The sequence below is a fragment of the Geotrypetes seraphini genome, chromosome 13 (assembly GCF_902459505.1).
Source record: "Geotrypetes seraphini chromosome 13, aGeoSer1.1, whole genome shotgun sequence".
NCBI lineage: Eukaryota > Metazoa > Chordata > Amphibia > Gymnophiona > Dermophiidae > Geotrypetes > Geotrypetes seraphini.
Window position 1 is genome coordinate 70,114,909 of NC_047096.1, and position 26,924 is coordinate 70,141,832.

At 43.6% G+C, this 26,924-nt stretch overlaps 1 protein-coding gene across 2 annotated transcripts in view; it reads right to left on the bottom strand.

Moving 5' to 3' along the window:
• Nucleotides 1-26,924, bottom strand: part of MRC2 (mannose receptor C type 2) — a 143,550-nt gene that overhangs the window by 83,323 nt on the left and 33,303 nt on the right. For both annotated transcript variants that reach the window (XM_033918346.1, XM_033918345.1), the window contains exons 5-8: nt 24,380-24,493; nt 17,446-17,586; nt 16,091-16,279; nt 6,109-6,263 (exon numbers count right to left, since the gene is read on the bottom strand). In XM_033918346.1, coding sequence (XP_033774237.1) covers nt 6,109-6,263; nt 16,091-16,279; nt 17,446-17,586; nt 24,380-24,493 — 599 coding nt within the window. The remainder of the gene's footprint in view (nt 1-6,108; nt 6,264-16,090; nt 16,280-17,445; nt 17,587-24,379; nt 24,494-26,924) is intronic.

Here is a 26,924-nt window from a genome sequence, read left to right on the forward strand (position 1 = left end):
TGTAAGCAGAAGAAAGACAAAGAGAGAAAGGCCCTGGACCAAAGCTGGGGAAAGACAGAAGGCAGATGCTGGACTATGGGAGGTGCAGACAGAAGAGACAGAGGGGGAGAGACCCTGAGGAAGAACAGAGAGATGCAAGATCATAACAGAGGAGGGAGAGAGAGGGAGACCTGGAACAAAGGTGGTGGTAGGTACAAAGGAGAACTGACACTGGATCTGGGGTGGGTAAGCAGAGGGAAAAGAGATAGAGGCTGGGGCTGGATTGTGAAAGAAATGTTGGATGCACAGTCAGAAGGAAGTCCAACCAGAAACTAACTAAATTACCAGACAACAAAGATAGGAAAATGATTTTATTTTCAATTTAGTGATCGAAATGTGTCAGTTTTGAGAATTTATATCTACTTTTGTGTATATGAAAAATGAAAGGAAAAAAATGCATTACAATTAGTAGGAGAGGGGGGACAAGGTGCAGAGCCTGGCAAGGAGTGTGGGGTTAGATGCAGAGCCTGGCAGGGAGTGAGGGGGCTGGGTGCAGAGCCTGGTATATGTTAGTACACAATTTGGTTCAGAATGGGGTTTTTTCCATGTTTTCCTACTCTAAATCTAGGGTGTGTCTTATGGCCAGGTGCATCTTATGGAGCAAAAAATATGGTATTTGTCAATGCCTTCATGTGCTAATGCTATTTGTCATTAATATTTTCCCGTCCTGTAAATGTTTTTATGGGATTTTGGCTTTCCATTTTGTAGGATTAACTTAAAAGAAGGTTTTAATAATGATATTGTTAGTTAATGTTTTATTGTGTTTGTCTTGTTGAAACATGTTTAGCATTTTTAATATGTATGTATGTAATTTTGTAAACCGCATAGTTTTTATGCAGTATTAAAATTTTTAAATAAATAAATTAGTACTACATTGGCACTTAATTGGATATAAGTACAAATAATTGTCCTTAACAAGCACTTATTGACAAAATTTTGTAGTTACACATGTAACTGAGTAAGTCCCCCTACCCCTGTAGTCCATAAAATGAGCGCCTAATTTCTAAGGTGTGCTACTCCAAAGGGGACATGGACCTGGCAGGGGCATGGGTGGGGAGAGGTGTACCAAGCAATTGGATATGATGTTATAGAACACTGTCATTTATATGCCTGACTGCCAGGACTTAGGTTTAGATGCACTAAAGTCAGCGATCGTCACTAAACCTGTTTTCACAGCTTTAGCAATAATCACTTGTACCAACCTGATGCACAAAACAGCCCACCGTGTGTTTTTCCCCTTGATTGCCCATTTTCCGATCCAGCCATGCAAATTAGCTACACCCCATGCAAATTAGCCAAGCGATTGATGCACTAACATCGCTTGGCTAGTCCCCCCCCCAAAAAAGGGTGTTTAGCGATTGGAAAAACCGTACCTGGTTATTTTTTAATCAATTGTTCGATGGCGCAGATATTTTGCATGTGCTACATATGCAAAATATCTGTCCCATTAAAAAAACATGAAAAATGCCCCCCACCACTGATTACACCCTTCTCCGATGACCCCCGACAAATGTGGCACGAGAGAAAATTGTCCCCCACCCGCACCAGGCACCCCCTAGCCACTGTCCCCCCACAAAACCCCAAAAAATGGCAGGAGAGATGTCCACTCCCTCCTTCCACCAGATGTTCCTCCCCCACCCGAACATCCCCCGTACCTTTTTATGTTCAAATCTTTTTTATTAGTATGAATACCAAACAACAAACAACAAAGACAGCAATGTCAAAGAAAGAGCTGCCAACAATACAAAAGTCAGCGCGTTGTGAAGATAAAACAAGAGTTGCAACCTCCCAGCCCCCAAACCCCACCCAAGCAGCAAGATCCACCTGTACAAAATCCTCCCCCCTCCCAAGAAGCAAACAGAAGCCAAGAAAGTAAACTCCAAAATGCCAAAGGCCCGTGCTCTGGTGGCCCATGGCAGACACAAAAGAAAAGTCCTCCCCACCCCACCCAAAAAAAAAAAAAAGGATAGTGCCTGCAGTGACCAATCCCGGGAGTGAGCGCGAAGAACCTCAACAAGGCTAAGCAAGAGGATTCAAAAGGAGACTGCGACCTCTAGGAGATAAGGAGTCCAAATAGACTCCCCACACAAGCAGAAAGCGACGGCGGCGACGAGGGTGACCAACAGCCTCTCGGGCCTCCCATGCGGCCAAATTATGCATCAGAGCTCTCCAGGTCCAAAAAAAGGGAGGCTCAGAAACAGTCCAGGATTTCAAAATGCATTTACGAGCAAGGAGACACACCTTACGACACCAGAGGGGACCCCCTTTAGGAAGGCCGCAAAAGGCACCAAGTAGATCAAGAACCAACTGCTCCACTGTAACCACAATGGTGCTCAAAAATAAGCCTCAGAAGTAGTGAACGATAGAACCTGTATAGTCCAACAATCCCAAAAGGAATGAGCTAAAGTATTGGCATCCTGGCCGCATTTAAGGCATAGGGGGGAGTCAATACCTCCCATTTTATGTAATTGGACTTGAGTAAGATAGGCCCTATAGATCACTCTAACATAACACTCGTGATATGCTGCCCCCGTGATCAAGCGAGGGACCCCCGCAGGGCTCGCAAAATATCCCAAGCACTAAGATCAAGACAAAGTTCACGACCCCAGCTCTCTCAAGGATGCGATACCTCTTTAGGATCTATAAGCTCCGACAGGGCCCTATATAACGCCGACACCGAAGTAAAATGAACCACCACCCCTTCAAAAAAAGTCCGAAGATGCACCCCCATCGGTAGAGCAAGCCAATCCTGTGGGAGAGAAAGAATATAATGCTTCACTTGATAATAGGCAAAAGTATCACCCCAGCCCCCACCCAAATGATCCCCAAAAGCAGCTAGAGGCTTCAAACAACCCTCCTCCGTCAACAGATGTTCCACAAGACGAAAGCCGCGAGCAGCCCATCCGAGAAAAGCAGGGCTATCCCGGCCTGGAGGAAAGGCCAAGTTCCCTCGGAGGGGAAGTTGATTCGACACACGCGGGTCCCCTACCAGCCTACTGACCAAGTTCCCCCACACAGCACGCATAGATGTCAAAGGAACACACGCATGGAACTCAGCGGGAAGGTCCTTAGTAGGCAAGTGTAATAGACTATACAAGGAGTGAGGAGCATAGAAAGCCCATTCAAAATCCAAAGGAGTATGCTGATGTTCACCCAGGAACCAGTCTTTCAAATGCCTGAGTAAACAGGCTTCATTGTAGAGGCCAAAATCAGGAAGTCCGAGGCCCCCATGGTGCCAGCCACGCACCAAATAGTGAAAACGAACTTCCCCCGTACCTTTTAAAAAAGTTGGAAGCAAGCCACCAGTCCTAAATCATGTGATGCATGGAGATGGCCCAAAGGCCATGATTGGTTCAGTCGCCTTAGGCACTTGAGTCATTCAGGCCTTTGGCACCTCCCTCTGTATCTAGGATACTGAGGGAGGAGCCTATGGCTCTGATTGGCTTGACTAACCGGCTTGACCAATCAGGGCTTTAGGGGCGAGTGGGCGGACCACCCTGGGTGCCATCGTGGTGGGAACGCCAGTGCTGCTGCTGCTTCTTCTCCTCCTCTCCGCCACACCATGTAGCTCTTGAAATGTTCAGCAGCATGAGCAGCAAATTCCACTTACTGCTCATGCCGGCCTCAGTTCCCTTCTGACGTCACTTCCTGATCGTGGGACCAGGACATGTCAGAAGGAGCCGAGGTCAATGCAAAAAGTCATGTCATAGAGTAACATCCCTTTCCTCCATTGACCACTACCCTCTGTCGCCTTTCACTAACCAGTTCCTGATCCAGCCCTTCACTTTGGGATCTATCCCGAGGGCACTCAGTTTATTTATTAGACGTCTATGTGGAACACTGTCAAAGGCTTTAAATCTAAATACATCACATCCAGTGCACTCCTATTATCCAATTCTCCTGTCAACCAGTCAAAGAAATTGATCAGATTTGTCTGACAAAACCTACCATGTTGGCTCTGGTCCTGTAATCCATTGGATTCCAGAAACTTGACCATTTTTTGTTTTAAAAACTTTTCCATTAATTTGGTTACGACAGAAGTCAAACTTACCGCCCTACTTCTTCCTTTCTTCTACTTTTGTGGAGAGGGACCACATCCGCCCTTCTCCAGTCCTCCGGTACCACTCCCGACTCAAAATTTAAAAAAGAGGTTAGCTTTTATAAACTACAAAAAAATCGCAGAAAGAGGAAGACAGGCAAAAATATCTGAAAAAATGAAAAGAGAGGCTGGTTGAATAGTCAGGAAAGCAAAGGTACAAATGGAAGAAAAAATAGCTGACATGGTAAAAAGGGAAGACAATATATTTTTTAGATATATCAGTGACAAGAAGTGCAAAAGTGGCATTGTGAGACTCAAAGGTGAAGGGGGAAAATATGTATAAGCTGATAAAGAAAAGGCTGAATTGCTTAATAAATATTTCTGTTCTGTGTTCATGACTGATGTGCCGGGAGCTGGACTGCAGTAGACAAACGTGAATAGGGAAGGAGGAGTGGTAGACCCTGATCGATTTTCAGAGAGTTGTGTTCATGAGGAGCTAGCTAAATTAAAGCAATGCGGCCGGATGGTGTACATCCAAGGGTACTGAAGGAACTTAAGGAAGTTCTGGTTGCTCCATTGACTGACCTTTTCAATGCTTTTCTAGAGTCGGGAGTGGTACCGGAGGACTGGAGAAGGGCGGATGTGGTCTCTCTCCACAAAAGTGGAAGAAAGGAAGAAGTAGGGCGGTAAGTTTGACTTCTGTCGTAACCAAATATTAAACCATACCATGCAGTGATCACTAGCGCTATGCATTGTAACATTTAGGCACACCCTATTTATGCCAGGGTTTTCTTGGCCTAAATGCCTTTACCTAAGTTAGGCGCCCAACTCAAAAATAGGCGTCTACCTCATAAACACGCCCATGATCTGCCCCACTTTGCACTACCAACCTAATTGTTGTAGAATCACACCCACCACGTTAGGTGCCTAACTTTCAATTAATTCCACGTAGTGTCAATTAAGAGGTGTTGAGTGTCCATTATCGGTGCTGATTTAGCCTATTAATTAAATTAGGCACCTACAACGGCTAAGCGCGCCAATATAGGCACCTGCCTGTACATGTACTTTCTAGAATTTGGAAAAAAATGTTTTCAAAGCTGATATTTATTTTCAGAAGAACATTCTGCAAGAGCAAAGAAATTGACCCTGGAGAATTCACAGAGAAAAAGTCCAACAGAAATTTAATCTGTTCCAGTTTTTCCAATATATTGATTTTCTAATAAAGTCCATACCAGGAACATTGTCTCTCCACAGTGTTTTCTTGGTTTCTGAAGAACATTCTGCATCATGCACAGATGTTTACCACGCTGCCTTGGACCTGGCAATGAATTTCTTCTATTGTGCATGTGTTAAAAACCCATGTTTACTTCTGAGCATTGAGGAAGAATACCTAAATGCCTCATTGTCATGCATTGTAATATACTGTGCATTCAAGTATACTTCACAAGTTAATTCCTGCACTGAATGTTTTAGTGCATTCTGCACTCATTAACGTGCATGTAGGGTCACCAGATGTCTGTGAAAACCCAGGCATGCCCTATTTTTAGAGGACTGTCTGGTTGCCTGGATTTCCAAAACCTGGCAGTTTGTCCAGGTTTTGGAAGACCCTGAGATCGGAGCCATATCTGGATGTCCTTTGTGCATGCATAGATTTTGACATGATGATGTCACATGCATGTACGTGATGTCATCGTGTCGATGCCCGTGCATGCGCAGAGGACATTCAGACAAGGCCTTGAGCTTTTCAAAGGAGACATATGGTTCATGTGGGGGCAAGGCTGGGGATGGGAGAGGGCGGAGCCAGGTGTCCTCTCTTTTTAAAGAGGAAATCTGGTAACCCTACTTCACGGTAACCAGAGCTTCTGCTCACAATAGCTTTCTGCATTGGCTCCACAGTTACAGGTTCAGATGAAGCCCTAACCAGACTAATGAGCTACTCTGCTGTGAACTGCAAGGTGAAAGAGAGATCTTGTCTTTAACACAGGCTAAAAATTCCGCCACCAGCAAGAACTGAAAATGTTGTCTCTCACCGGTCCCCAGATGGTGACACAGTCCTCCAAACTGTTCCAGAAGTTGTTGGGTTCAAAAGGATGCCAGTACGTGAACCTCACTGGGGTCCCGTCAGACCACTCAAAGTTCATTTGCAGCTTGAGGTCATTCAGACCGATCCAAAGTTCTTCTACACCTGCCATGCGGGGAAAGACAGATAGACTGTAACCAAGCCCAAAAAGTCAGTGCACTCACCTAGTGCCTCCACAGCACAGCCAACATCTGTTTCCCAGAAAGAAATCCGCCATTTACAACTATTGCAAAACGCTGCTGTTAAATTAATCTATCATGCAAAAAAATTTGACCGTCACTCCTCTCCTCCGCAAAGCACATTGGCTATCTATCACTCATCGCCTCACCTATAAAATACTCCTCCTCACCTTTAAAACAAAAAACTCTAACCAACCAGCATTCATAAATAAACTTTTGATCCCATACTCATCATCCAGGGCCCTCATAATCTACTTTCCATACGGGAACTGTTTTACAATACTACTCGAAAATCCATTTTTTCAGTCACCGCCCCCTCTCTGTGGAATGCCCTCCCATCAGATGTTCGATTAGAGGACTCTCTTGAAAAATTTAAAGCCAAACTTAAAACTTTCCTCTTTAAAGATGCTTTTACTCTTTAATATCAGTTTTCGCTTCTCAATTCCTTAATTCTTGTGAAGCTCTGAAACATCAAATGCTTCTTCTGAAGCGATTCCCATCCTAATGTTTTGCCACTCCCCATTTACTGTCCTTTGTTTATTAGTTTTACTTCAATGTATTTTAAACAACCTTTCCCTCCCCTACTTTCCTTCTGTTTCATGTACGTTAATCTGAATTTGTCAAGGATTTTTAATATCTGATAAAATATTGCTTTTATTTATTTATTTTAATTGTTTTTTGCAATCTTTTTATATTGTACACCGTTTAGACCAGGGGTGCCCAAAAGGTCGATCGCGATCGACTGGTAGATCGCGAAGGCAATGCGAGTCGATCGCGTTGCCTTCGTGTTCTACTTGCTTTCCAAGAGCCAGATGGACCCGAAGCATCCTGGCGGTCCCCGTGCACCTGGCAACTCCTCTCACTACCTGCACAGAACGGTGGCAAAAGTCAGTCAGTCAGTCAGTCTCCCTCCCCTCCCCCCTTCTCTTGGGATTCCCAGAGCAGTCCTGGAGCTTTCCCCTCTGCCACGGGCCGCCCCACCGGAAGTAGGAAGTTGCGTCATGTGGGGGAGATTAGGGGGCATGAAGCGGCAGAGAGCGCGAGTTTCGGGGGGGTCAGTCACGAGCGCCTTCGGAGACGGTGGTGCGGAGGGTGGAAGCGGGAGGAAGGACGGATTCGAGGGGGGGGGAGAACCGATCGAACGCCTGATCGCACACTTGGAGACATTGATAACATCGGTCCGGCTTCAGCTTCATTGATGTCCCTGGGAGGGTCCGTCCTTGGAAATACCTGCAGAAAACTCCTGTCCCATGCAGCAGTTTGCAACAGGTAGTGTTTGTGGCTTCTAGGGGGAGGGGGAAGAGGGGAGGTGGTGGTATGGAGGCCTGTTACCCGATGGCGGCGGCAGTGGCTTGGGAGCAGGCAGGGAGACAGAAAGAAGGGGAGAACAGGGAGACAGAAAGAAGGGGAGAACAGGGAGACAGAAAGAAAGGGGGCAAGGAGAGAGAAAGACAGACAGAAAGAAAGGGGCAGGGAGACTGAAAGAAAGAAAGGGGAGGGGGCAGGGAGAGAGTAAGAAAAAGTTGGTGGAGGGAATGAGGTCTGGAAGCATACAGCAGGCTGAAAGAAGGGAAGAAATATTGGATGCACAGTCAGAAGAATAAAGTGCAACCAGAGACTCATGAAATACCCAGACAACAAAGGTAGGAAAAATGATTTTATTTTCAATTTAGTGATCAAAATGTGTCCGTTTTGAGAATTTATATCTGCTGTCTATATTTTGCACTATGGTCCCCTTTTACTAAACCGCAATATCAGTTTTTAGTGCAGGGAGCCTATGAGAGTCGAGAGCAGTGAGGGGCATTCAGCGCAGCTCCCTCCACTAAAAATCGCTATCGCAGTTTAGTAAAAAGGGAGGGGGGTATATTTGTCTATTTTTGTATAGTTGGTACTGAGGTGACATTGCATAAAGTCATCTGCCTTGATCTCTTTGAAAAAAAACCAGAATATAAATAATGATTAAATTTTCTCTGCATACAGTGTGCTTTGTGTTTATTTTAATTTTATTGTTGGTAGATCATTTTGACTTGGTCATTTTAAAAGTAGCTCGCAAGCCCAAAAAGTGTGGGCACTCCTGGTTTAGATACTTGTCTTGATAGACGGTATATCAAAAATAAAGAAACTTGAAACCCTCTGTGTCTATCCCAGGCTTTACCCCTCACTCCCCCCACAGCTGAGGATCCTCTTTCTCCCCAATATTCAGCTGGCGGCAGGCAGTGCTTTGTCTGCAGTTTGATTGAAATTTGCTATTTGTCTTGTCTTATTACTCACAAAATAAACTGTTCTCCCTTTACCCCTTCAACCCCACTCATAATTTTAGAGACCTCTACTTCTCAGCTGTCTCTTCTCCAAGCACAAGAACCCTAACCTGTTTGGCCTTTTCTTAGGGTTAACATATTTGGGAAGATTAAAAAGAGGACCCATGATCCCGCCCCCTACCCCATCCCCACTATGCCCTGCCCCTGCCTCCCACCAGTTTTTGTTAAGTCATGAGGGAGAAGAAGTTGTATATCAAATTAGTCAGCAAAAGAATAAGATTTGTATTATTTCACTTTAACAAGAATTTCATTCACAAAGAAACATTGTTCCATTGGAATAGAAAGAAACATGAGATTACCCAGTCAGGAAGTGTATACTCTAAACCAAATTCTTCAAGCCAAGTACCCCCTAAGTCTAACAAATATTAACCAAGTACCTCCGCTCAAGCTCTGCCCCAGACCCACCCAGGCTCCACCTCAGACCTGCCCAGGATCCGCATCAGACCCCACCCCCATAATAATAGTACTAATTGTAATGCAATTTCTTCCATCCATTTTTCATATACACACAATATAATCTGATTTTTTTAAATTATGTGGTTACCATTATGTGTTAATAAAAGTACACTGTATGCAGAGAACATGTTAATTATCATTTTTATATTTGGGGAATTTTTTCAAAGAAGTCAAGGCAGATGACTTTAAAATATGCAGTGTCTTTTGGGGATCACGTGATGCAGTGAGGAGCGAGGTCGCACGCCCTTCAGCTCCCGGGCCCCGCTCCAATACCCTGTCTACTCACTTTTGTGAATCGATTTCGGTGCACCGAATGTTGTTCTCCCTAAACGGCAGTGTATGGATCAGTTTGTCTCCAGATCCGGAGGAGGTATGGCGAGGCGCACGGTGGCTAAGATGCGGGACAAGACGCGGCAAGCTGAAGAGAAAATGGCGGATCCAAGCGCAGCACAACCTTCCGAGTTCACCGAGGGACAAATGCACCAGCTTGCAGCTAGCTTCCCCACTGGATAAATTATCTACCCAAATTTCTCATATGGAAACCTTGTTGGGGGAAACAGTGGCGCGAACTACAGAATTGGAAACTAGGGTATCTGGGGCAGAAGATTCTACCCAGGCTCTTACTGCAAAACTTGCCAAGCTAGGGAAACATTTAGTGGAAAACGAGGAGAAAATGGATGACCTGGAGAATAGATCAAGGAGGGATTATCTCCGATTTGTTGGTGTTCCAGAGACTATCACAGACCAGCAACTGGGATCTACTTTCAAAGATTGGTTGGCTGCTGAATTTCCTTTTCCACCTGGCCTTGGTTCACTTCGCTTTGAGCGAGTGCACTGTGTGGGCCCGTGCAGTGCCAGACCGTCAGAGACCTCGAGTAGTAGTGGCTAAAGTTCACAACTACCTTCACAAAGTAGAAATCCTGAAGCAATACCATCTTCGCCGTGACTCTTTTAAATATGAAGACACACAGATTCAGATTTTCCAAGACTACTCTGTTGCCGTACAGGAGCGTAGGCGTAAATTCCAGCCCCTATGTGGGGCCTTGGTGGAGAAAAAGACCAGGTTCCTGTTTTTATATCCTGCTATTCTTAAAATATATTTAAATGGAGTCTGGAAATCTTTTGATTCAGTGGAAGCGGCCCAGGAATTTATGGATACTATGTCTTAACTATGGGGTTCTAAATAGTCATATAGGTCCACTTGCTTACTTTTGATTTAAAAGCTGTAATAGGCTTTCTCTGGACACGGTGTTATTGGAATTACTTTTTTTTTTGGTGAACTTTGGATTGTCAATTTTTTGTATTGCATCTTAGGGCATTGGAGGGGGCCCATGCATTTTGTGTTCTTCTGGGATCCCCAAGTTGTGGGCCCTAGTAGTGGTTTTGTCTTTGGGGGGGATGGGGAGGAGGTTTGGGGAGGGTAGTTTGGGGTTTAAGTGGGGTTGGGATGGTAGATGGTGGGGTTGGGTATTGAGGGTAGATCTGGAGTCCCTAAAAACTTATCTTCAAAGCTTATTTTTCTTGTTCTTGAAATATTTTGTTTGGGTAAGAACATGGAGAGATGTACCTATTAGCTGTATAGCCCTGGGGGAGGCTGGGCTCCTGGGGCTTTTTTGTATTAGTTTCAATTGGAAAATATATTCTTGTTCAGGTTATGGATACACCACTTAGGCTGGTCTCCTGGAATGTAGGGGGCATAACTACACCGATAAAGCGACAAAAAATTCTTGCCTCCCTACAACGTACTAAAGCAGATATCGCTTGTCTCCAGGAGACCAGACTGACAGATGAGGAACATCTTACGTTAAAAAGATCATGGGTAGGAGAGGTATTTTTTTCCTCTCCTACAGGCCGTCATGGTGGTGTGGCAGTCTTACTTCGTAGGTCCTCCCCCTTGGGCGTTCAGATTCTAGATAAAGATATAGAAGGTAGATATCTATTGTTGTGTCTTCAGGTGGGGGATACCTATTATCTTTTGTTAGTGGTATATGGGCCAAATTCTTCACCATTTCCTTTTTTCAACATCTGATTGCACTGTTTTCCCGCTATTCTGGCGATCCCCTACTTTTGGTGGGGGATGTCAATCTAGTGATGGACCCTGAATTGGATAGGTCCTCCTGCCCTGCTACCTCCATAGGTCCACGGGGCTCTATCCTTAAAAATTTTTGCTCCAATCTTGATTTAATTGATCCATGGCGGCTCTTCGATCCGGAAGTATGAGATTATACTCACCTATCTCGTGCCCATGGTTCTTGGTCTCGTCTTGATTATATTCTTTTGTCTTCCTCTTTACTTTCGCAGGTCAGAGAGGCGAGAATTGGCAATATTCATATTTCTGACCATGCACCAGTTTGGATTGATATTCAATTAGAGGCTTCCCCTATTCGCTCAGGGCATTTTTTCTGGCTCAGGATCCTGAGTTTCAAAAATTTCTATTGGCTCAATGGGAAGATTATGTCTCTAATAATGCCCAGCACCTAGATGACTCCCTTTTATTTTGGGACGCCGCTAAATCGGACCTTCGAGGACATATTTTAGCCTATACTTGTACTAGGATGCGTGGAGCAAAAATAAAGCCATTATTGTATTGGAACGGGCATTGCAAGTTGCTAAACGTACCTATATGGCGAAACCTTCAGAGACTACTAAAGAAAAGTATCTAACCGCATAGGCTACCCTCAATACCCTGCTCCATTCTAAGATGCAACGGTGGGCCTCTTATCGTAAATATCATTTTCAAAGATATGGTAACAAACCAGGTAAACTGTTTGGCTAGAATGGTGGATCTGCATAAAGGCAGGAATCCCATTTTAGCTATACGTTCCCCTGGGGGTACGATTGTCTCTCGTACCACAGACATAATTCATGTGTTGAAAGATCATTTTGCATCCCAATATGACGCAGGCTCTCCCTTGTCTTCTGAATTGGTAAATGATTATTTAGACTCTTCAGGGATGCCGCGTCTTTCAGAGGAGGCAGTACAGCAGCTTAATCGTCTGTTACAGGCGGCTATTAGGGCTATCAAGCCTGGCACTGCCCCTGGCCCTGATGGCTTTTCAGGTGAATTTTACCGAATTTTAGAGACATCACTTTATGGCCCTCTGTTGTCCTATTTCAACGAGGCTGTACGAAGTGGCTCATTTCCTCGATTTGCCAATGAGGCATCTATAGTCCTTTTACTCAAACCTGGTAAGGCTGCAGATTTCCCAGGCTCTTATCGGCCTATTTCTCTACTCAATGTAGACCTCAAGCTTTTTATTGCATTTTAGCAAATAGACTGCTCCCTCATTTTCCTTTGCTAATCCATAAAGACCAAGTTGGCTTTGTTCCAGGACGGCAATCAGTGTTAAATGTGCGCAAAATTCTACTTGCCCTGGCTCACGCTCAGCAAGAGGCGCTCCCAACTTTATTCGTAAGCTTGGACGTAGCCAAAGCATTTGACAATGTCTCCTGGACCTATATGTATCAAACGTTGGATTATATTGGAATTTCTGGATTTTATCGTCGTGCTCTTTCCTCTTTGTACACCAACCCCATGGCTTCTTTATTGGGCATAGAGAGAGAGGAGAGAGGTAGAGATGCAAGGGGAAGAGAAGGATGAGAGATAGAAATGGAAGTGTTAACCACCTAGCACATTATATGTAATACTAGTGTTTAAGGCCGTAGATGTCTGTCTATCTGGGGTTTTTTTTCTTTGTCTCTCTCTCCTTGGACGCTGTCTATCATTCTTTCTGTCTGTGTCTCTCCCTGTCCCCCTGCCTGCCTGTATTTCTCTGTTGCACCATGCCTGCCTGTCTCTCCATGGCCCCCTTCCTATGTTTATAGTGTCCCATTCTATGTCCTTAGTGCCCTCAGTGCCGCCTTCCTATGTCCTTAGTGCCCTCAATGCCACTTTCCTATGTCCTTAGTGTCCCATCCTATGTCCTTAGTGCCCTCAATGCCTCCTTCCTATGTCTTTAGTGCCCCTTCCTATGTCCTTAGTGCCCTCCGTGCCTCCTATGTCCTTAGTGCCCTTTCAGTGCCCCCTCTTATGTCCTTATTGCCCCCAGTGCCTCCTTCCCATGTCCTTAGTACCCCTTCCTACGTTCTTAGTGCCCCAGTGTCTCCTTCTCATGTCCTTAGTGCCCCAAGTGCCTCCGTCCTGTGTCCTTAGTGCCCCCAGTGCCTCTGTCCTGTGTCCTTAGTGCTCTCAGTGCCTCCTATTTCCTTAGTGCCCTCAGTTCCCCTTCCTATGTCTTTAGTGCCCCCAGTGCCTCCTTCACTGCCTTCCAGACTTTGTCCCGTCCCCCCCGAAGCCAGCCTGCCTGCCTGCCTCCCTCCCATCCCCCTATGCAGTAGAACCATTGAGCTGCATCTTTCCATTTCTATCACCCCCATCCCCCCGTACAGTAGAATCCGGCATTTTTCTATCCCTACCTCCTATCCCCGTGTGCAGTAGAACCGTTGAGCAAAATGTTTCCATCTCCCCCCCCCCCCCCATTGAGCAGCATGTTTCCATCTCCCCCCCCACTACAGCCACCGTGCAGCAGACCCCACTGGCCCTCTCATCTGACCCTCTCACCGCGAGATGACCTACAAACCTCCCAGCTCCAGCACGCTGCTTCGCGGCCTTCTACTGCCCTGTGATTTCCTCTGCCACGTCTCTGTCTCGATGTCATCAGGGATGCGGCAGAGGAAATCAGGGCAGTAGAAGGCCACGAAGCAGCATGTTTAGAGTACTGCTGATGCTGCTGGAGTCGGGAGGTTTGTGGTCATCTCGTGGTTGGAGGGTCGGATGGGAAGGTCAACGAGGGTGCAGGTGTGCCGAGGAGGGTTGCGCCGGGGGGGTGAGGGGGGGGCGACAACGACGAACTGCCTTACAGTGAGTGAGGGGGGGAGTTGAAGCATGCATGCACACTCCTGCCGGCCATGGACCTATGGATCACAGATCACGCAGGTAGGAGTGCGCATGCGCGCTTAGTGTTTTATTATAGTAGATGTGCTAACTGGCTAATGTAGAGTTAATGCAGGACCACTTAGTGCTCCTATGTTAACTCTATGCGTGTGAACCACATGCTATTGACAATATTAGCACACAACCTACAGTGAAATATATTGTAACCGCCATCCCCCCAAGTGCTGTATTAAATCTTGGCTTAGTGTGTGGTAAAATAAGATCATAAGAACAAAAGGATAGCTATACTGGGTCAGACCAATGGTCCATCTAGACCAGTATCCTGTTTCCACAGTGGGCAATCCAGGTCACAAGTATCTGGCAGAAGCCCAAGTAGCAGCAACACTCTGGAATCTCAAAGAATAGCAAGATTCCAGAACCCAAAACAGTAGCAACATTCCATAATACCAATCCCAGGGCAAGTATTGGCTTCCTCTATGTCTTTCTCAATTTCAAACCAAAATTATAAGTTCAAGTTTCAAGTTTCAAGTTTATTAGTTATTTGATTAATCGCCTATCACAATTACTAAGCGATGTACAAATAATAACATAAATTTCTAAAATGTACAAAAAATAAGAGATAAACATTAACAACAATATAAAAATCATTAAAAACAGACAAATTAAAACAAGGTGGTTAAAACATAACAAGGAAACAATGGGGTAGAAGGGGAAGAAATACAATTTATGATAGGAAAGAGAGAACGATTAAAGGTAAAATCCAAAAGGAATGGAAAAAACGAGTAAATTATTGGAAATAAAAATGCACAAAAGAATAAAATAGAGAGCAGATAGAAAGAGCAATTAACATTTCAATTAGATATTGAAAGCATCTTTAAAAAGAAAGCTCTTAAGTTGGCTCTTGAATTTATCCAGATTCTTCTCCTCTCTTAAATAAAGTGGGAGTGAATTCCATGTCTGTGGTGCCGTAACAGTAAAAATGTATTGTCTTCGAGTATTTATGATTTTAAGAGTAGGAATGACCAATAAAAGTTGTTCATTAGATCTTAAAATTTTAGGAGAAGTATATGGAATTAAAGCTTTGTAAATAAAAGCTGGGGTTTTGTATAGTAACGATTTAAAAGTGAGTAAAGATAACTTATATAAAATTCGGTGTGCAACTGGGAGCCATGTGTTAAGCCTAGATTCTAGCAAATTTCAATGAAAGAACCTCTATGATTGCAATTGTTCTGGAGACAGAGAAATACTTGCTATATTGAATGCAACCTGCTTTGAGTATTGCGTTCAATTCTGGTTGATGTATCTCAAAATAATATAGCAGAATTTGAAAAGGTTCAAAGAAGAGCGACCAAGATGATAAAGGAGATGGAACTCCTTTCGTAAGAGGAAAGACTAGAGGTTAGGGTTCTTCAGATTGGAAAAGAGATGGCTGAGGGGAGATAAGATTGAAGTCTACAAAATCCTGGGTGGTATAGAATGGGTGCAAGTGAATTGTTTTTTTTTACTCTATCAAACATTACAGACTAGGGGACAAGAGGAGCACATTTTTTTTTTTTTTTACTCAGAGAAATTAAGCTCCGGAACATATTGTCGGAGGATGTGGTAATAGCGGATAACACACCTGGGTTTAAAGAAAGGTTTGGACAAGTTCCTGGAGAAAAAAATCCATAGTCTGCTATTGAAACAGACATGGGGAAAGCCACTGCTTGCCCTGGGATCAGTATCATGGAATGTTGCTTCTATTTGGGCTTCTGCCAGGTACTTATGACCTGGATTGGCCACTGTGGAAACAGGATACATGGACTATTGGTCTGACCCAGTATGGATATTCTTATATTCTTATGAAGTACCACTGGAAATCCGTAAGCTACATCCTGAATTGAATTAGAGACAGTTACATGAGGTTATGTTATTGTTTATACGAGTACAGCTTTCTTTTCTTACAATCCACACTGATTCAGCACCTTCTCAACAGCAAAGAGAAGTTGCTGCTCTCTTATCGCCTTTCCGATATGCTGTTTTTGTCATATGATCAGTGCAGGTAGAATGTGTGAGATACACTTTGAGGCCCTTATGATCCCTTACCTTGCTTTACCCGTTTGATTACAAACTCCAGTTCTGGCAGCGTATGGATGCTCACAAGGTCCCCTCCACCTCGCTGGCAGATTTTCTTTGCCTCTGTCCAGCTCTTCTTCTCACTGGTGAGCCGGTAGCAGTTGGCCTGGAATCCCTGCCAGCCGGGCTCACAATCCACTTTCAAGTTTGTCCAGGACTCTGTAGGGAGGGAATCAGGGTTATGGAAAGGCCACTTACAGAATCCCACAGCCTCCTTATTCCTGGTTTCTTAATCCCATACCCTTGCAAAAAGAGTCACTTTCTACAAAGTACCGTGCCATACATAATCACTGGCTGCCCTTTTGTGGAAAGATCACTCTATTCATTAAGTGCAGGCTTGGTTTAATAATTAAAGCATTGAATTACAAGTCTAAACAGAACCTCTGGAAAGTGTTTAAATTCTACCAGGCCATCCGCCCACAAGGTGGTAATAACACATATGTTTTTGAAGAATGACTAATTGGCAAGCCCACTGCAGCGCTGTTGGGATGAAAAGCCCTGTACAATGAAAAATGTCTGCCGATTTCCTGGTTTCCACTTCCATATGTTTCTTACGTTGTATTTATTTATTTGTACAGGCAAGATACGCTATCGTTCGGAGAGGCATCATGGAGGCGAGTGATACAAAAATTAATTGGAGCCGTTAAAAATGTAATAAAAAACATATCAATAAAAAGATATAAACAAAGACATATTCAATAATGAGACCCAAAAAGGAATGGGGGGGGGGGATGTGGTAGCCAACAATATTAAACTGAATTACCAACAAATAACAGAACACATTCATCTAAAAGACGAGTAACAGAAGAAAAGGAAGAAAGATTAGAGAGAGCTGAAAGAAGATCTCTCAGGGGGCAAAACTGGCAAAAGGTCCGACTAAACAGCCAGTTTTTAAAAAAGGCTTTAAATTTTGGTAATGAAGGTTTGGAGTGAATATCAACTGGGAGCAGGGTTCACAAAGTGGGGGCAAGAAAACAAAAGGCCAGAGCCATGAGGTGAGGCAAACATTAAGGGCTCCTTTTACTAAGCTGCGATAGTGGTTTTAGCGCGCGCGCTGAATGGCCCGCGTGCTAGAGGCTAACGCCAGCATTGAGCTGGCGTCAGTTCTAGAAGCGTAGCGTGGCTTTAGTGCGCGCGGCCATTCATTGTGCGCTAAAAAAACGCTATCGCAGCTTAGTAAAAGGAGCACTAATTTTCTGTGTGAGGGGACAACTGCTTTGATGTAGAATGCCGTGGAAAGCGATCATATTTTATTCATAAAAGAGTAAATAATGAATGAATGAATGAATGACTAAGCCCCTGCTATTAGGATTACTACAGCTCACCTGTGGAGAATGGGTCGTCTAACCTGGTTTTCTTCTTGCAAGCATAGGGGAGCGCCACCCCACAGTTCTGGGTCTGCCACCTTCCCGAGGACTCAGTCTGGACCACTGCACAGTTCTCTTCATTGGAATTACTGGGCTGATCTAAAAATGACAAGAAATACGAGGACAGCATTCAAACAAGATAAACAGAGTTAGGAGGCTGAGCAGGCTGGGGGCTACGGCATTGTTCCAGTCCTCTTTACATGAAGGGGGCAGAAATTTTTGTAGTAGCTGAAGTCCCTCTAGGTACATGTCCAAGCAATGGTCTGCAGCATTCAATACCAGCTGGGCTTGCCTCAAAGATATTTAGACTCACAGTCTGGCCAATAGTCAGCTGGCGGCAGACCGCATATTTTTAGTCTGTTGCCAGCACTAAAAGCAGAAATTTGATGCCAGGCCATAAGTGAGCAATATTCAGACTTAATTAGCCAGATCAACAAAACAACCCAGAAAGCTTTTCTAACCATGAGAAATCTCCGTAAAATCAGAAAATTCTTTGACCAAGCACAATTTAGACTAATCGTCCAATCCCTAGTCTTAGGTCTGCTGGATTATTGCAACTCCCTATATCTTCCTTGTCCAGCCACTATGATAAAACAACTCCAGACCATACAAAACACCGCCCTCAGATTGATCTACTCACTCAAAAAATATGATCACATAACAACTGCCTTCTTAGACTCTCACTGGCTACCCATACAAGCACGAATCCAATTCAAATTCTACTGCCTGATATTCAAAGCATTACACGGCTCTTCCCCCTCCTATCTAAACAACCGCTTAAACCAAATCTCCACCTCAAGACACAGAAGAACCTCGAACCCTTTCGCCTTCCCCCCACTCAAAGGCACACATCGCAAGAAAATGTTTGACAACCTTCTGGCAACACAAGCAGCAAAAATCAACCATTCCATCTCCAATCTTATGACAATATCAGACAACTTCAAAACATTCAGAAAAGAAATCAAAACCCTGCTTTTCAAAAAATTCATCCAAATATCTTAACCCCTCCTCTTTTACCTCCAGAAGATTCACCTACCTTCAGATAACCTTCCCCCAAATTACCCACCTTAACACCGTCCAATTAAACAAATACCATAAATAGATTGTAACCTACCCTCTCTAACTGCATTCCATATGTATTTTTCATACAGTTCTTCACTGTCAGTTTAATTTCCATCCTATAAGGTCACATAGAATTTTTATTTTTTCAACCATCTTTATTTTCTCTTCTTTATTAATTTCCAGGTACTTTAGTTAGATTGTGAGCCTTCGGGACAGTAAGGGAATTTTTAAGTACCTTCTTACTTCTCATTTATAATCTTAATGTATATTTTCTTCAAACCGCTTAGAACCTAACGGATGTAGCGGTATATAAGAAATAAATTACATTTACATTTACATACCCGATGCTTTCCCCTTATATTATAAATGCCCTCTGTTCTCTCCCCTCCCAGCAGTAAACTCTATCCGCACGATTAACCATGTACCTCTAAAACATTATGATTGTATTGTTTCTACCCCCTGTACCCCAGACACTGTGAATTTACTACTGTGACTCATTCTATCTGAGCTCTTGGGTAGGATGGGATATAAAACTGAAATAAATAAATAAAATAATTATGCATTAAATGTGGCTGGTTAGCTCTGAATATTAGGAGCCAACCAGATTCTGCCCCTGAAACACCCCCAGAATGCCCCCAATGTAACCAGCTTCCAGTTTGATGCTAACCAGTGTTGTTACCATGGGCAGGTCCGGGTAGGCTGGGGCCCACCCAGTTTGGGCTCAAACCCACCCAAAATGTCATTTCCTTTGCTGTGGCTGGCAGGGATTCCCATGCAGAAGACATTCTCCCCACCCAATGAGTTTGCATATTGGGCAGCCACTGGCCACCACTCTGCTGCCAGCCACAGGCCACTCCCCTCCCTCCTTCATGCGCCTGCTTAGTTTTCACACTTGTATAAAACTTAGCATAAGCAAGGGGAGGATGGCACCTCCAGGACAGTACCGGAGGTTGCCCAACATGTAAACTCTTTTGGCAGGGAGGAGGTCTTTGGCTGGTGGGGCTTTGGGATCCCCACCAGCACAGGTATGCCATTTACTTTGGCGGGGGTTGTAGGGGGAAGGAAAGAAGCAGAAATTAAATTTGGATTTGCTTTGTGGGGGGCGGAGACAAATTTTTGACCCACCCTCTTTGGTCTCAGGCACGCCCTAAATCATCTGCCTGTCTAAGCTACTGGCGTTACCCAGTCATTTTCAGCAGCACTAATAAGTTAAGTGCTGCCGAAACGACCAGATAGCTGTATGCAAGCAAGTTAGCCGGTCAGTGTCTTCTACTAATATGAGGCCCAAAAGATGACCCTTGAGCCCTGCTCCAGTCAATTCACAGGAACAAAATGGAAGACACCAAGTAAAAAAATTTTTTTTTTAAAGTAAATAATTGTTTCACATTAGGTATCTGGCACTCAGATTACTCTAAAGAAATTTTGCTAAAAACACTTTGCTATTCCTACTCTCCATTCAATAGACTCTTGCTCCACAAATTCTTTCTGTATCCTGTTAGTTCTTGTTAATTGGCTTTCTTTCTGTAACGCCATTTACTGGAATTGTTTTATTCTTTTTAATTGTACCATCACAGGCGTTTTTAATTTTTGGTTTGGTTCTCCATTTTTACCTGTAAATCGCTTAGAAATTGTATAAGTGATAGCATCAAATTTCAATAAAAACTTGAAAACCTGCTCTTTAAAATATTTCAATCATTCCAATTATTGGACTGGGTTATGGTACAATAATACTGGTGAGAAAATCCACCCCCTTGTTCTCTCTTCACTGGGGCACAGAAGTTGCCTGAAGCTCTCTGCTCACCCACAGAGTGGTAGAAAATTGGAACCCTCTTCCGGAGTCTGTCATAGGGGAAAACACCCTCCAGGGATTTAAGACAAAGTTAGACAAGTTCCTGCTGAACCAGAATGTACACAGGTAGGGCTAGTCTGAGTTAGGGCGCTGGTCTTTGACCAGAGGGCCGCTGTGTGAGCGGACTGCTGGGCACGATGGATCACTGGTCTGACCCAACAGTGGCAATTCTTATGTTCTTATGTTCAACTAGTCTTATAGCCCGTTACATTAACGGGTGCTAGAATATATGTGTATGTGTCTGTCTTTATTTCTTTCTCTCTCTCTCCTTAGCCGCTTTCTTTCTGTCTTTCTTTTTCCTTGCCTGCTTCCCCTGTCCATTGTCCCTTCCTTTTACGTCCCCTGTGTCCACCACCACCCCTTCACTGCTCTCCTTATGCAGCAGCAGCCCTTCTCCCTTTGTTTTACCTCCCCCCTGTCCAGCAGCACCTCTTTCCTTCTCCCCCTGCCCATTAGGCCTCCGTTCCTTTTTCTTCACCCCCCGTCCATTAGCACCTCTTTCCTTCTCCCCCTGTCCAGCAGTAGGCGTCCCTTCCTTTTTCTCCCCCCTCCTCCTTCTTATCCCTATGATATACTTAACTTGCTCTGCCCCTGATCAGAGGTTCCCGACAGCCGCCCAGTTGCACCCATTGGAAAAGTTCCCTCTGCCGCATCCCGCACCCCTCCTGATGCGACTCCCGCTGTCTTTCTTTCTGTCTGTCTCTGGCCCTTTTTGTCTGTCTGTCTTTCTGTGTATCTCCCTGCCCCTGTGTCTTTCTTCTTTTCTTTCTGTCTCCCTTCCTCCCTCTGTCTGTCTGTCCGAAGCAGCATTCCAACTTCACCATGATTGTAGCAACACTGCCCCTCACAGCCTGGAAATCCCCCTTTTCAGGCAGCCGATGGACCGGGTCAATCACGGGACTCTCCATTTTCTGCGTGCAAATGGATTCCAAGAACAGTCCCACACTTGTTCTTTTTATACTGTCTTCACATTACTTGCTAGGTGACTGACTATCATGCCTCACTCTGTGCTTCTGCAGCAAACAGCAGGCTTGGACATTCATTAAGCCAAGATAAGATTCCAGCCTACACTCTAAACCAAGATACGATTCCAGCCTCAACTAGCCTCCACCCTCCCTAATGAAGTATTCTGAGATTTACTGTTTGTCACATATACCAAATTCCACAAGCTAGCTTCTGGAGAAATGGCTACACAAATACATATTTCATGAAAATACTCCACAAGTTATAGAACCAATATATATCTAAAAACACAATATGCTGTGTAATAGTAATAAATATTCATTAATATAAGTGAAGTGCTCAGTCACCAACCGATCCGTGCATAAAGTACCGTTAAAAGTACAAGCGCCGGTTGTACAACAGGGACCATCATAGCACTCACAGTCCCTAAACCTTCCTTATACAATAATAATTGTCAAGAAGAAATGAAAAAACACTTATCTTCAAATAAGCAAAAATAAGGTAGCAAATGCTTTGTTCAAATCCAGCACTCGTAACAGATATTCATCTCAATAAAGACTCACCAAATTTGAAACTCCCATAACCATAGTTCTATAACTTGTGGAGTATTTTCATGAAATTGACCTATTAACACAAGTAATTACTATTTAACTCCTTAATATTATTGAGTTACACAAATACATACCCTGACACAAAATAAAGGCTTGGTGATACCTGTAAAAATTTGGAAAATTTACCCCTCCTGCCACTTATGATGTTTGCAAAGATACTAAAGCAGTTTTACCCAGCCAAAGAAATTTTATAATTTTTTATAAAAGGAACTTTGAAAATAAACTGGTAACATACTCATTTGGTAACAAACCACAGGCAAAATCATCATTTTTATGGTGTGGACTTTCCCCCACCAAGAAAGATGTAATGGATTCCAATGCTCACACATTTCTTTGACTTTCAATAATAAGTATTTTTCATTTACTGTCATTGTATCTTCCAATGTTTTTTTAATCATTATACCCAAATATTTTATTCCCTCCTCCTTCCAAAGGAATGGGAATGGATCAAATAAACCTTTTACACATTGCACATTCAATGGAAGAACCTCTGATTTACTCCAATTTATCATATATCCAGAAAATTTTCTGAAACGATCAATCAATTCCAGTAAATGAGGGATGGTTGATTCAGGATTCTTCAAATGAAGCAAAATATCATCTGCATAAACCAAAACTTTATAATCTTGACCTGCATATGGAATTCCCTGTATCTCCTTTGCCTGCTGAATAGCGAACAACAAGGGTTCCATAACAATATCAAAAAGCAAAGGAGATAAGGGACATCCTTGTCTAACTCCCCTCTTCAGAGAAAAACGCTCAGAAAATGTATTATTAATATATAATCTGGTAGAAGGGGAACTATGCAAAGTTTGAATCATTTGAATAAATCCGGATCCTATTCCAAACCAATCCATTGCTTGATACATAAATGTCCATTCTATATGATCAAAGGCCTTCTCTGCATCCAAAGACACAGAGAAGGCCAGATCCTCTATTGTTTTTGTTAAATTTAGCATATGAAATGCCAGTCTGGTATTATTTGCAGAATGTCGTTGAGCAACAAAACTCATTTGGTGCATTCCAATCATATAGGGGAGAGCCTAGTCTATTCTCAGAGTCAATAGTACAGCCAGAATTTTCCCATCCACATTAATTAAAGAAATAGGTCTATATTTTGAAACCAACATGGGATCCCTGTTTGGCTTTGGCATAACAATTGTTAAAGCTTCTGCCATAGTACCTGATATATGACCCTCAGTCAGTTGTGATTGATATAATTTAAAAAGATGAGGTAATAGTATATTTTGAAAAGATTTGAAAAACTCCACTGTGAATCCATCACTACATGGATGAAACTCTGAGAGACTTCAATGCTGCCTGGAGTTCTATAAATGATATAGGCGCTTCATGTTTTTCTTTTATATGCTCTGGAATTTTTGGAATTAAATTTAAAAATTCTCTTCCTTCATTTTCTTTATTTGAATATAGCTCAGAAGAATATAAAGCTTTATAATAATCCAAAAATTGTTTTAAAATATCCCCAATGTGGGTGTGAATTTTACCTTTTTCATCCTTAATGACCACAATCTTTACTCTTCTCTTTTTAGCTTTAAGATAGTTAGCCAATAATCTTCCCGATTTATTCGAGTTTCCATAATACACAGCTTGCTGACTAAACAAATCTTTCCTAGCCAATTGTGAAGGAATATTATATTTAGCTTTCAACAGGGCATTCAAAGTATCTTGATCCCATTTCAAAGCCAATTGTGACTCTAAAGTCAAAATAGTTTGTTCCAAATTGGAAAATTCTAATTTAAGTAATTTCCTAATATGAACCAAATATGAAATAATCTGCCCTCGCACTGTAGCTTTGAAAATATCCCATATAGTTTCCAAAGAGATTTCCTCCGAGGTATTGAATTGAAAATATTAATTCATTTTTATTTGAATTTCCTCAAAGTTCGAGTCTGCAAGCAGTGCATTATTAAACCTCCAAACAGGTCTATTAGAATCTTCTTCAATGAACTGATATTCTATCCAAATTCCCTCATGATCCGAGAAAAGAATCGGATCTATGCAGGCCTTTGTAATCTGTTAGATTAAATGATCTGAAACAAAACAATAATCAATTCTTGAAAACGATTTATGAACTTGGGAACAAAATGAAAATTCACGAGCATTATAATGAAAAATCTGCCATATATCTTTCAATCCACATGTATGTATAATATTATCCAAACCTAATGATTTTAATTGTTTACTTGGTTGTTTATCCATTATTGGATCCATGACAGCATTGAGTGGAGTGGCCAATGAGACCTGAAGCAACGCACCATAGAGTTGCTCCCATTGTGGAAAGTCCAAAGACCTCCCCAGTAGATCCTCCCATTTATGCTCATACGTTCTCACCAGGGGATGACTAGAGATAAGTCCCACACCAGAACCCATGCAAAGCTTTACTTACTATTTTCCCAGTTGAGATATTTCAGAGGAGAGCTGTCTGTCCACTGCCAGCCACCATTGATGTCCAAATCATTAAGTCCAATCCAGAGGGTGGAACTGTATCCAGTCAGCAGCCCTAGGAGGGGGGAGAGAGCAGAAAGGAGAATATTCCCCAGAGATACACAAAGGAGTAGAAAGAAGTAAGGATGAATATAGGTGAAGCCCAAGATAGAAAGGATACTGATACATCAAGGACAAGCTCTTTGATACTGTCAGAGATGTAAGTTGAGACGTAAAAGATGAGAATAACTTTACAGTGATAGACTTTAATTTGTCATTGTTTCTTTATTTTTTCATATAAGTCTCTCACTGTTATTCCGCTTTGCAAACCTCTATGGCAAAGGAGATAAGAAGAACCATTGTGACTGCAGTGGGCCTAATTATGGGGAAATGTAGGATATGTGAATAGTCAAGGTTGTCAGAATGAAGCCTTGAAACCATAAAGCTATAAACTTAGGGGCTCATAATAAAAAAAAGTCTAAAAAGTGGCCTAAATAGGTACTTAGACGATCAAAAAGCCTGATCGTCTAAGTACCCATAACCAAAGCTGGTTTTAGACATATCTAAAACCAGCTTAGGCCTTTCCCCTGCCTCTAAATGCATAGAGCAAAAAGAGACGTTTTTAGAGGAGGGGAAAGGGCGGGAGGTGGGTGGAAGGTGGGCTGACTTACATTTAGTTGTACAGCAGATATAACCAAACCTTTCGACAGGTTGCCTAGTCGGCACTTATACGTTTTGACTTAGACTAAGTCAAAACAGGTATAAGTGCCGAAAAAGGGTCCGCTGAGCTGATGACAGTTGGCGCGATCAGCTCAGCGGCCCAGCAACCTACCCACTTCCCACCACAACGCGGCACTTGGGATTGCTAAAGCGGCAGGAGAGATGAGGCATCCAGGCAGAAGGGAGCTCAACCCCTCCTGCCCAGGCGACCCCCCACCCCGTCGACTACAATCGGGCCAGGAGGGAGCCCAAGCCCTCCTGGCCCGGCGACCCCCCCAGTGCCTGAAAGTGATCAGGCCAGGCCCATATCTTAGTGGGGGTGGGGGTAGGGGGGGGGGTCGCTTGGGCAGAAAGGGTTGGGCTCCCTCCTTCCCAGATCAAGTGTGTGTGGGGGGGGGGGTCGCCTGGGCAGGAGGGGTTGGCCTCCTTCCTGCCCGGATTGTTTCAGCGGGGTGGGCAGTCGCCGGGCCAGGAGCGCTTGGGCTCCCTCCTGACCCGATCAGATTGGTCGGGGTGTCGCCAAGCCAGGAGGGCTTGGGCTCCCTCCTGGCCTGATCGCTTTCGGGCACCGGGGAATCGCCGGGCCAGGAGGACTTGGGCTTGGGCTCCCTCCTGGCCCGATCGTTGCTGAGGTGGAGGGGATTCTGTAACCAGTGTTCTTTTAGTCAGACACAGGTTACAGAATCCTGCTTTTAGGTGAAGAACTGGCTCCTCCTTCACCTAAAAGCCCTTGTTTTGATCGTTTGGGACTTAGGCTTTTTTTAGGTTGATTATATGGTGTAAGTTTAGACGTAGTGGTGTTCTGGGCATTTAAACAGCTGAATATAGAGACAAGCTATTATTAAAAAAAACCCCCTCCTTTTGGATGTTTTTTTTATAATGGACATATTCCCTGCTTCTACTTTCAACGTTTATGGCCTTAGGCCAAAAGGGGACTTAGACAGCTCCAAGACTTCTTGTGTGTTCTGGAATGTGTCTGAATCCTTACAATATCCAAAAGATCTCCATTCTGTGCTATATGTTTATTATAAATCAATTTTAGAATGCCTATAAAAAATAACTTTTGAATGTGTTCTTTTATATACACCTTGGTTAGCAAGCTGCCAATAGGCACTAGAGAGTGTGATGGGGTGTAGCCATGAATGGGCCAGACCTCTCCATTTTTGTCTTAGGTCCCCTCCTACCAGCTGGGAACACCATTGGTGCAGCTGATAGGAATCCCCAAGCTCCGCCAGCTGAAGAAATCCAGATCCTGCCTGGAGTCAACTGTGCAGTGCAGTGAAGAAGCTGGCCACTATCTCTGGCACTGCCAGCACATTTAGTTCTCATGGAAGCACTTTCTGGTACTGATATGACAAAATATGTATTGGGAAGTGTCAAAGGCTCTGGGCTGACATTAACTGCTGCACATCACTGCTTACGGGGCAGATTTCTTCAACTGGCAGGCCTGGAGATCCCTGCCAGATAAGTTCATTTTAATTTTAACTTTGGTGGGGGGGTAGTGAGAGGCAAAAGACATGGAGAGCTCAGGGTCTTGTGTGTCCCCATGTTAAATGTTACTCCCGTCCTCCCACCAAAAATATATTTCTGGCTATGCCATTGGAGAGTGAATAAAAGGAAGAGCCAAAAAAGTCACGATGAATAGTTAATGTATATTGTATATACTATGACCTTGGGCCACCTTGATTTCACTTCTAGTCTTGGATAGGGTTGCCAGATTTTTTGTAAAATCTGGACCCCTCTAGACCCGCCCCCAGGCCCACCCATCCCCGCCACGACCCAGTCCT